Source organism: Engraulis encrasicolus, chromosome 13 (genome assembly GCF_034702125.1).
Source record: "Engraulis encrasicolus isolate BLACKSEA-1 chromosome 13, IST_EnEncr_1.0, whole genome shotgun sequence".
Lineage (NCBI taxonomy): Eukaryota > Metazoa > Chordata > Actinopteri > Clupeiformes > Engraulidae > Engraulis > Engraulis encrasicolus.
In genome coordinates, this window is record NC_085869.1 from 34,010,628 (window position 1) to 34,022,248 (window position 11,621).

Consider the following 11,621-nt stretch of genomic DNA (forward strand, 5'->3'; position numbering starts at 1 on the left):
ACACACACAGAGGCAGACACCCCCACACGTGTCTTTCATTGGTATGATTTTATTATACTACATTATTGTAACTATTGATACTTGTTATTACATGTTATGTATACTTGTATGCTTTGGCAATACGAACATCACTTTTGTCATGCCAATAAAGCACTATTGAAATTGAAATAGAGAGAGAGAGAGAGAGAGAGAGAGAGAGAGAGAGAGAGAGAGAGAGAGAGAGAGAGATGGATGGGCCAAGAAAGCGCATGTATGACATGGAGCCTCTGTGTTTGCAGGACAGGTATCAAGCTGACATGTGTGTGTTTGTGTGTAACCCTCCACCCCCTTGTGTAATAATAGTCATCTGAGCAGAAAAGTTGTGGCATGTTTTAATAATAGTTTGTATACAGGATAGACTGTCTCTTCTGTTGTGTAAAAGTGTGTGTGTGTGTGTGTGAGAGAGAGAGAGAGAGAGAGAGAGAGAGAGAGAGAGAGAGAGAGAGAGAGAGAGAGAGAGAGAGAGAGAGAGAGAGAGAGAGAGTTTAATAACAGGGTTCAGGTTGTGGTGGTGAAATACTAACCAGTGGAGACTCCAGGTCATCATCATCTGTTTTTATTTCACATTTATAACAAAGTTAAATCCAGACTACAGCATGTCTTATATCAAACATCTGTTTTTACAATTCACATTTATATCATTTCACCATGTAAAATGCCGCACAGTCTTGCCCGAAGACTGTCCATACACTCTCCTCCCTCCACACCACACCATCCATCCATCCATCCTCTTGCCAATAATTCATCCTTCCATCCATCCATCCTCTTGCCCATAATTCATCCATCCATCCTCTTGCCAATAATTCATCCATCCATCCCATCCCTCAACATTACACTTTCACCCATCCACTCCCCCCCTAATCATCATCTGTCCATGTCCTCCCTCCACACTACACATCCATCCATCCATCCACTCTCTTTCTTTAAAAAAAAACATCCCTCCATCCATCTAGCCATCCCCTCCATCCGGTTTACACATCCATCTATACATCCATCCCCTTCCATAACATCACATATCTATCCATCCATCCAACCCTCCACCCATCCACTCTCCTCCCTAAACATCACACATCCATTCACTACCCCCCGTGTGTGTGTGTTTGACTAGTAAGATTAATATCTGCTAGCTATTTCGGCTGGTAATGAAAAAAGGTAGCCCCCTTAACACATGTCTTTCCACCAGTGGAACGCTGTACTAGTCACTGAAAAAAAAAGTTACTACCATAGTACTACACCACTATGACAGTGCACAGTCTCTTTGGTAATACATTACAACTTAGTCATTGTCATTCTGGTAAGAAACCTGAGTGAACTGAAGCCCGCTGCCTGCCATACTTCATTCTGGTAACAGCTCATTTATAACAGGGAGTGTGTTTTACTGGGTTCATTGAGAGCCCCGAATCTATCCAATTGCCACATACCCCTCATCCAGCCATCATCCAGCCCCCTCACCAGCTCATCCAATCATATCCCTGGACATGAAACATCAATCTAATAATATCTCTTTACACCAAACATCCACCCAATAATCTCGCTTCACATCAAATATCCACCCAATAATCTCCCTTCACAATAATATGCATGGACTTGCGCACACTCCTTTGCTCTCATATTGACTATCTTTGGCATTACCCGCTGAACACAGATGGTGGTCATCAAATTGAGCCATTCATTCCAAAAGACAGGGGTGGGTGGTGAATGCAACATCTAGTGTTCCCTATCTATGATACTGTACATGACAATGGGTTCAAGTCAATCTCTATCCTCCTATTCTTTTAGGTGGCCTCTGGTCTTTTGCCTCAGTGTCACCACACCCACTGGGGTCTTTTCCCATTTGACATCCCAAATGCAAATGAGACAATAATCTATGAATGATCTTTCTGCAAGATACTGAATAAAAATGTCAATCATCAGACGCTGAGCCTTGCACCACGAGACCGGATCCCATCCCACAGGAAAGGACAGGAGGACTCTGCACCCCTGCATCACGCTACCAGAAGACAACAGGAAGTTCCTGTGCCAGGAAGTGGTCATGGGGGGCGGAAACTGGTGTGGCAGAGTCAGGGGAGCGGAGGTATGAAATGAAAACCCGAGCCAAGTCCAGTCCAGTCAATTAGTTTCTGTATTTTTGATCGTAGCCATGGGCATCAGCAAGTCAGAGAATTTCTCCAACTTATTTTATTCTGTCTGTATCAGGATGTAGCAGAAACGTTGAAAATACTGCAGGTCATGCCTGTGCAATATACAGTATATCCCAACACACTGCATGTTACTTTACGTCCCCTCCTCTTATGTCCACCCTTTATCTGTAAGTCACTTTCGATGGAAGCTGACATTATACTTGTCTCTTTACCTGCTGACTTTCTCCTCTATCTATTTACTTGTCGGCTTTTTTGTTTGCCTATCTGCCTCGCTGTTTACCTGTCTGCTTTTTTGTCTGTCTACTTGCCGGCTTCCTTGAAGCTGCTGCTTTGGCTTTTTTACTCTTTATCTTAGGCTCCTCCTCCTCCTCTTCTTCGTCCTCCTCCTCCTCTTCCTCCTCCTCCTCCTCCTCATCATCATCGCTGGTGGTTGTCTCCTGTCGTGCCGGCTTCTTCAGCTGTTTCGGTTTTTGTTGCTGTTTAACATTTTTCTTAACTTTCACTGGCTCCTCTTCCTCCTCCTCCTCTTCACTGCTGGACTCCTCTTCTTCATCTTCATCTTCCTCCTCGCTGGACTCTTCCTCTTCTTCCTCCTCCTCCTCGCTCTCCTTCTTCCGCCCTTTCTGTGGCGCTCCTCCCTTCTGACCTCCAGCTCTCTGTGTCGTCTTGCCCTGCTGTTTACTTTTTACTTTCACTTCTTCTTCGGACTCGTACTCTTCCTCCGATTCTTCTTCTTCTTCCTCCTCCTCTTCTTCTTCATCTTCACTCTCAGTTGATTGCACTTTCTTGGGTTTCTTGTCTTCTTTCTTGTGTTGTTTGCTTCGCTGCTTTGCTTCCGCCTGTTTCTTGGCTGTGGTTTTCTGCTTAACTGACTCTTCCTCCTCCTCTTCTTCCTCCTCCTCCTCCACTTCCTCAGATTCGTCCTCATCATCATCACTCTGTTTCTTTTTCTTCTCTTGTTTCTTGCTCTTCTCTTCCTTCTTTTCTTTCTTCTGTCCCTTCCCTTTCTGTGTGTTCTTCAGACCTTTAGTGGTCTTTGGTTGAGGTCTAGCATCTTCCTCTTCTTCTTCATCATCAGACGCCTCCTCCTCTTCCTCCTCCTCTTCCTCAGAAGTCTCTTTCTTCTTTTCTTTCTTGTTACCCTTTTCATCTTTCTTTCCTTTCCTTTCATCTTTACCTTTTGCTCTTTCTTTGGTCCTCTGATGACGCTCCTCTTCCTGCGACGTCTCATCTTCATCTTCCTCTTCGCTCTCCTCCGTTTGTTTTCCTTTTTTCTTCTCCTCTTTCTTTTCTCTCTTCTGATCTTTTCCTCTCTGCTTCTGTGTCCCTTCTTTGGTTCTCAGCTTGGGTTTCTCCTCCTCTTCTTCATCTTCCTCTTCTTCTTCACTCGCTAGCTTCTCTTGCTTCTTTTCTTTCTTCTGTCCACCCTCCTGTTTTGGTTTCTCTCTTTCTTTGGCCTTCATCTTCGTTTTGACCCGTTCTTCCTCCTTCTCCTTCTCTTCCTCCTCTTCTCTCTCCTCTTCTTCTCTCTCTACAGCTTTGTCTTTCTTTAATCTCCTCTGCTGTCGGATGCTCCCCCTCTCCCTGTTGATCTCTCTCTCTTTAGGTTCTTTCTCTATCTCTCTCTCCTCTTCCACCTCTCCCTCTACAGTTCTTTCCTCATCATCTCTCTCTCCTTGTTCTGCCTCTGACTGTTCCTCTTCTTCGTCCGTCTTCTCCTTGTTTCCCTCCTTCGTCTTCTTCTTGCCTTTCTCCTTTTCTCCTCCCATTTCTCTGTTTTTCTTGTCTTCCTTGCCTTTCTTTTTTACTTTTTTCTCTTTTTCCTTCCCCACCTCTCCTTCTATCCCTTCTTCTTCTTCTCCCTCTTCTTTATTCTCTTCTTCTGCCTCTTCTCCTCCTAAGTCCTTCCCTTCCTCCTCCACACCTTTTCCCTCACCCCCCTCTTCTGTGCCCTGCCCTGACTCCACTCCTTCCCGGCCGCTCTCTTCATCCTCCTCTTCCTTCCCTACTCCAAGCTCTTCAGTGTCCCAGTCACTCTCTTCACCTTCCTCCTTCTGTGACGCGTCCTCCGCACTTTTGTTTCCTGTCTTTTCTCCCTCTTCCTCCTCCTCTACAGATCCCTCGCTCCCTTTTACCGTCCCCTCCTCCTCCTCCTCCTCCTCCTCTTCTCCACTCTCTTTCACTCCATCACTTCCTCCTTCACCACTCTCTTTCGCCGCCTCACTCGTTCCTGCACTCTCTCTACCTTCACTTCCCCTATCTTCCCCACTTTCTTTCTGTCCACTCTCATACCCTTCTGTCTCTTTCTCTCTGCTTGTGCTCTCTTCACTCTCTCCTCCTTTGCTCTCCCTCTCTTTTCCCTCCTCCTCTTCCTCCTGCTCTCCTCCGCTCTCTGCCACCGGGCTGCTCTCTTCCTCTCCATCTTTTTCTCCATCTTCACTCTCCATTTCACGTCCTCCTTCTCCTCTTTCGCTCTCCCCCTCTTCCTCTCCTCCCCCTTCTTCTTCTTCCTCCTCTACCTCTCCACTCTCCGTGTCTCCTCCCACTTCTCCTCTCTTGCTCTCCTGCTCCCCTCCCTCCTCTTCTCCAACCAAAGTATCCCTGCCTTCCTCATCCTCCCTCTCCTCCTCTACCTCTCCTCCCTCCTCCTCTTCCTCTACGTCTCCTCCCTCCTCCTCTTCCTGCACCTCTCCTCCCCTGTCCTCCTCCTCTTCTGCCACACTTGAGTTCTCAGCCTGATTGGTGCTCTGCTCCACTGCTTCCTGGTCACCGCCAGCTGCTGATGGGTCAGTGTTGACCTCTGGCATGTCATGTGATGCCACCTGCTGTAGGAGCCCCGCTAAACCTGCCAGTGCGGACACACCTGTCGCAGCCGACGCTACATTACCCAGGAGGTCGCTGGGCTGCTGCTTGGTGGGCGACGGGCTGAGAGTCGGGGTGGACCATGGACTGGACGATGGCGATTGGTTGACAGGCTTTGCTGTCCAATGGTCATCCGGTCCATGTCCTCTTCCCCTGCCTTTAAGTTTGGGAAGCGCTTTAGAAGGGGTTGACCATGGACTCTCTTTAAGCCTGGGAAGGGCTTTAGATGGTGTTGACCATGGACTGAAGAGCAACTTGCTCTCATCAGGAGTCGAGCGATTGCTGGACGTTGATTGGTCAATCTCTGCCACATCTCTCTTGGGGGCAGATCTGCTGGCTTTGCCTTGGGACGCTGACAGACTTTTTGCCTTTGAAGTCTTTACGTGTGAGTCCGGCTCGCTGGGCGAAAGTGCTGATCTGCTTAAGGCCTGCTGGCCACCCTCAGATCCGGGGTTTTCCTCCGACATTGCCTCTCCTTCTCCAGTGGCCGGTGTGGCCTGTTTGACCTTTGCTTTAGGCGACCTGACCTCTGTCCTCAGCTGCGTGACCTTGACGGGGGTTGTGTGTTGTGATCTGCGGTGGCCTGAAGTCTCTGTCCTTGAGCTGACCTCCAGCGGGCTCTCTGTGTCCCTCAGGGTGACAACCTCTGCTTGACCTTTCAGGACCTTGACAAGCTGACCTTCCCCCAGTGCTGCGGGAGAGGTGATTTTGTCGTCTGTTTCCGTATCGATGGCGACAGTGTCCTTGGATGCATTCTGCCTGAGCCTCTTTGTGGGAGAGGCCAGACTTGATCCCTCCCCGCCTGTCGAAGGCCTCTGAGGAAAGAGAGAGGGGGGGGGGGGGGTAAAAAGAGATGCAGAGATGGAGAGAGAGAGAGAGAGAGAGAGAGAGAGATGACAAGAGATAGAGATGGAGAAAGATAGAGGGGAAAGAAAGAGATTCAGAGGTGGAAAGAGAGAGGGAAATGATGGAGAGAGAGAGAGAGAGAGAGAGAGAGAGAGAGAGAGAGACAGAGAGAGAGATAGAGAGAGAGAGAGAGAGAGTAACGCAGACAGAGCAAGGCGGACAGAGGAGTAGCGATGAGAGAGGAAAATAGAGAGAAATGGAGAAAAATAGAGCAAGGCAGAGAGAGAGAGAGAGAAAGAGAGAGAGTTTAATAATAGGCTTTAGGTTGTGGTGGTGAAATACTAACCAGGAGAAAAGCCAGATAATGTGTTTCAAATTCACATTTGGGCAGTAACAGACTATGTTTTCACTTCTGAAAAGTCAGAGACAGACAGGGTCCAGTTCATGGTTTTCTATTCACCATTACTGTGACATAACAACAGCATACCGATAAAATCAGTTTACCAACACATTGCATAGAACTACATTGGTAAATTCTCTGTGTCACTAATACTGTGGGATACCATAACTTAAAAGTACTAAAGTACTAAATCACTGTTCACCAACACAATACAACACAATTATACCGTATATAGTGTAGGTTAATGACATTTACATACATGTACAATCAGAGTTAGTCACAACTGTGATGCACATGTAACGTCACTGTTCACCAATTGTATATACCCGATATTACCAAAAGTATTTGCTAACCTGCCTTGACTCACATATGAACTTAATTGCCATCCCATTCCTAACCCATAGGGTTCAATATGATATCGGTCCATCTTTTGCAGCTATTACAGCTTCAGATCATCTAGCAAGGCTGTCTACAAGGTTTTTTTTTATGCCTTTTTTCTAGGCCTTTATTTGACAGGACAGTGTGAGATGGTGACAGGAAGCGAGTGGGACAGAGAGACGGGGGAGGATTGGGAAATGACCCCAGCGGAACCCCGTGGGCATGCAAGCCCAAATGTGGGGGGCTTAGCACGCAGTGCCACGGCGTCCCCCCAAGGCTGTCCACAAGGTTGAGGAGTGTGTAGTTTTTTTTTTATCATTTATATTTTTGACCATTCTTCCAAAGCACATTGGTGAGGTCACACACTGATGTTGTTCGAAAAGACCTGGCTCTGTCTTCACTCTAATTCATCCCAAAAGTGCTGTACTGAGTTCAAGTTTGGACTCTATCCAGGCCCGTCACATTCCTACCATACGTGACGCCTGTTTAGGTAACCACTGCTATGACATACCTGCATTACTGTCACAAATGGCTGCTGTTCAGCTTAACAACTACTGTGACAAACACACACTACTGTGACATATGACACCTGTGGCTCCACCCGCAATACTGTCACCTGTGGCTCCTGTTTAGCGTAACTGCTACTATGATGTAAACACATTACTATGATGCATGGCACCTGTTCAGGTTTCCACTAATGTGACGAACCTGCGCATGAGATTCAGTGCCAACGTCCTGTTTCCTGTCCACAGCTGGGACAGCCATCTTACCTGCAACAAGAATAACCATAAAGAGGAGACATTTTAAAAACCCAATTTAGCTTACAAGTACACTCGCCTCCAAAAGAGTTGTCGCCTACCAATCTGTTTGGAATAACAGCTAATAAACTGACTTTCAATTAATCACTTGGCTTCAGAAGTCACTCATATGAAAGCTACAACCCTCTCTAATGAAAATGAATGTACAAAAATAAATTCCATGCACCAAAGAAAGATTGACCCTTTAATGAACACAGACAGGGCAGATTTTGACAAGACAAAAGTTTTGTCGCCTATCGAACATAATGTGAAAATGAGCAGATAAGTCACTTCAAAACACTTCAAATACGCAGATCGGGTGTCATACTTAATCACTGATTCACTCACACCTCTCCAGAAAATCAACTTTGGCCTTAGGTTTATGTTTAGGGTCATTGTAATCATGGAAAGCAACACAATGAAAATCAATGGAGTTCAATGAGAGATGGTGACATATTTGCTATTCGTAGAGCAATACATTTTTAACTTCATGATGTAATCAATGATAAAAGCCCTCACACACCAGCAGCATGCATGCAGCTCCACATAAGAGCTGTATCCCTCCCATGTTTGACTTTAGGCACCATGTATTTTTTCCAAATTCTTCACCTTAACACCAAAGAAGTCTCTCCCACTGTCATGTCTCAAAAAAGCCAACCAAGAGTATGTCAGGCCTAATTCTGACAAAAATGAAGGCTAATGGGACTCATACTCTGAAGTCAAGATCCCAAGATCAACCATTTTAGAACTGATAGCATCAAAACTATATGGTGTTGGAGATGAAGAATATGAAAAAAGAGAAATGGTGCATAAAGTGAAACATGGTACAGATACAGCTCTTATGAGGAGCTGCATGCATGCTGCAGGTGTTTGAGGGCTTTTAACATTGATTAAATCATGAAGTTAAACATGTATTGCTCTACGAATAGCGAATATGTCACCATCTCTCATTGAACTCCATTGATTTTCATTGTGTTGCTTTCCATGATTACAATGACCCTAAACATACACCTAAGGCTTAAGTTGATTTTCTGGAGAGTTGAGAGTGATTCAGTGATTAAGTATGACACCCAATCTGCGTATTTGAAGTGTTTTGAAGTGACTTATCTGCTAATTTTCACATTATGTTCGATAGGGGACAAAACTTTTGTCTTGTGAAAATCTGCCTGTCTGTGTTCAATAAAGGGTCAATCTTTCGTTGGTGCATGAAATTTATTTTTGTACATACATTTTCATTCGGGAGGGTTGTAGCTTTCATATGAGTGACTTTTGAAGCCAAGTGATTAATTGAAAGTCAGGTTATTAGCTGTTATTCCAAACAGATGGATAGGCGACAACTCTTTTGGAGGCGAGTGTACATGATAGTGATTGAGAGATTATTATTAATATTAATAATAATAATAATAATAATAATAATAATAATAATAATAATAATAATAATAAAATATACATGTGTGAGTTGATATACGCGTGTGCATGTGTGTGTGTTTTTTGTGCTTACTACATAGTTGGAACCGTCTTTGTACCGGCTGTATCGGCTTTACGCTTGTGTGTGTTGGTGTGTGTGTGAGAGAGAGAGAGAGAGAGAGAGAGAGAGAGAGAGAGAGAGAGAGAGAGAGAGAGAGAGAGAGCATATATGTGTGTTTGTCATTGTCCTTGCCCACTAACCAGTTGTGTCAGCGGCGGCGGCGGTGATGGCGATGGCTTTGCGTTTGGGAGTGTCGGGCGTCAGGCTGAGCTGGGGTGCAGTGGAGGGACGTTTCGTGGAGTCCAACTCCACCCCTGTTCCTCTGGAGGGACGTAAACCCACATCCATCCCTGTGCCCACCCCTCTGGAGCAGGGCCTGGGGGAGATGGGGGTGAGGGACACCGCCTGTGCCTGAGGATGGGGCTGATGCTGGGGCAGGGGCAGGTGGATCTGTGGCAAGGGCAGAGCCTGGGGCTGGGCCTGGGGCTGGAGGGACACACACACACACACACACACACACACACACACACACACACACACACACACACACACACACACACACACACACACACACACACACACACACACACACATTATTATACAATATAAAGTATATGAGTATCTTGTATAGGCCTAAATTGCATAATAATATAGTATATTACAATACTACCCTAACAGACGTACTACTACTATTACAACAGGTATAACAACAACATTATTTTTATAATAATAATAATAATTTCAATAATAGTAATTTCAATAATAATGTATTAAATTCTGCCTGAGTCTGGGGCTGGAGGGCCTGTGGATCGAGCTGGTGGATCTGAGGCAGGAGGGTCGGCACCAAACCTTCAGGTGGTCCCTCCTGTATACAAACACACACACACCCACACACCCACACACACACAGAATACCCTTGCAGCAGAGACAGAATGATAGAGGTTGCAGGTTCGAGCCCCGCTCGGCCTGACCCCATCGTTGTGTCCTTGAGCAAGATACTTAACCCCAAGTTGCTCCTGGTGGCAGGGTGGTACCCTGCGTGGCAGCCACGGGCACCGGCAGTGGTGTAGTTTACTTTTTTGTGGTGGGTATACTGTATATTGGAGCATTTTTTTAAGTGGGTATACTGTATATATTTGTGCCATTCAAAATAATGGATCAATCAATTTTAAGTGGGTATACTGAAATCCCTGAAATTTAGAAGTGGGTATACTCCGTATACCCGCGTTCTACGTAGACTACACCACTGGGCACCGGTGTGTGGATGTGAGTCTGAGTGGGTGAATGTGAGGCATACAATGTAAAGCGCTTTGAGTGCTCGAAGGAGTGGTATATAAATGCAGTCCATTTACCATTCAGTAGATCAGTGTCCAGTCTTATATATTAATAATGAGTTTGGATCAGTGTTATAAAATATAATGTATTCATTGATTAATATGGTCTCATTGTCAAATACCCACTAAACAAATATTATTATTACAGTGCATGAATACCAAGAGAGTAGAGAGTAAATAAAGAGTAATAATTATATCATATACATTTGTTATAATAACTACATTATGTCTATAAAAAATATATCTGCGTGTTGAGTGTCAGTCTCCCTTACCCTCTCCCGGCGCCTGGCTCGAGATGATAGGCTGGCATGCAGAGGTGTGGGCTCTGGGCTGGATACTGTGACGTGATTGGAGGAGAGCTGTGCAAGGGAGCCCAAGAGAAGAATGGAGAGGGCGGGATCTATATGGGGGGGCGTGACATCATCGCAAGGGACACACACGCGCATCTCTGCCGAGCGTGGACGAGCAAACACCAGCATGTGGCTGCCCCCACACACTGCCTACAACACACACACGCACACACATGTGTGCACGCACACACACACACACACACACACACACACACACACACACACACACACACACACACACACACGCACACACGCACACACGCACAAAATGGTATGCCATTTCAACGGCACAGGGTGAACTGTGTGTGCGTATGTGGGGGGGCAGAGTGTTTGTGTGTGCACATGTGTGAGTGTGCACATGTGTGTGTGTGTGTGTGTGTGTGTGTGTGTGTGTGTGTGTGTGTGTGTGTGTGTGTGTGTGTGTGTGTGTGCTCTTATATGTTTACCTTCATGACGTGGTAGTTAAGGAAGCGTAGGCACAGAGTGGGCTGAAATTGGTTGGCGTAGTTCTCATCAGCATGGCCCAGCTTCCCAAAACGCCCGTCGCCAAACGTATACAGCAAACCGCCCCCTTGGAAACACAAAATATTGATCAATGTGTGTGTGTGTGTGTGTGTGTGTGTGTGTGTGTGTGTGTGTGTGTGTGGGTGTGTGTGTCTGTGTGTGTGTGCTATTGTCGCCAAACGAATACAACAAGCCCCCTGGAAAAACAGAGTGTATACATCAATGTGTGTGTGTGTGTGTGTGTGTGTCAGAGGTTGCGCTAGACTTTTTCATAGCTCGTCATTTTGACGGACAGGGTCGAAAAAAATCCGTCATTGTATATATTTTTTATTCGTCATTTCGTTTCTCAATGTGGGGGTCGCGACCCCGCACCAGGAACAACACATGCGCAATTGCGGCTAACTGAAAATAAACAGCTGTGAATACATCCAGTTTCACTCGACATTCATTCCCCAACTTTGAGGATAGAGTCTATTTCGCTGTGTTGGGCCTACCACGAATC

At 45.8% G+C, this 11,621-nt stretch overlaps 1 protein-coding gene across 1 annotated transcript in view; it reads right to left on the reverse strand.

Moving 5' to 3' along the window:
* Positions 1–1,985: 1,985 nt before the first annotated feature.
* Positions 1,986–11,621, reverse strand: part of rpgra (retinitis pigmentosa GTPase regulator a) — a 24,580-nt gene continuing 14,944 nt past the window's right edge. Inside the window, exons 9-15 of the mRNA XM_063212888.1 lie at positions 11,062–11,186; positions 10,538–10,624; positions 9,132–9,417; positions 7,375–7,436; positions 3,054–5,857; positions 2,834–2,999; positions 1,986–2,761 (exon numbers count right to left, since the gene is read on the reverse strand). Of these exons, the coding sequence (XP_063068958.1) occupies positions 2,441–2,761; positions 2,834–2,999; positions 3,054–5,857; positions 7,375–7,436; positions 9,132–9,417; positions 10,538–10,624; positions 11,062–11,186 (3,851 nt within the window). The 3' untranslated portion in view covers positions 1,986–2,440. The remainder of the gene's footprint in view (positions 2,762–2,833; positions 3,000–3,053; positions 5,858–7,374; positions 7,437–9,131; positions 9,418–10,537; positions 10,625–11,061; positions 11,187–11,621) is intronic.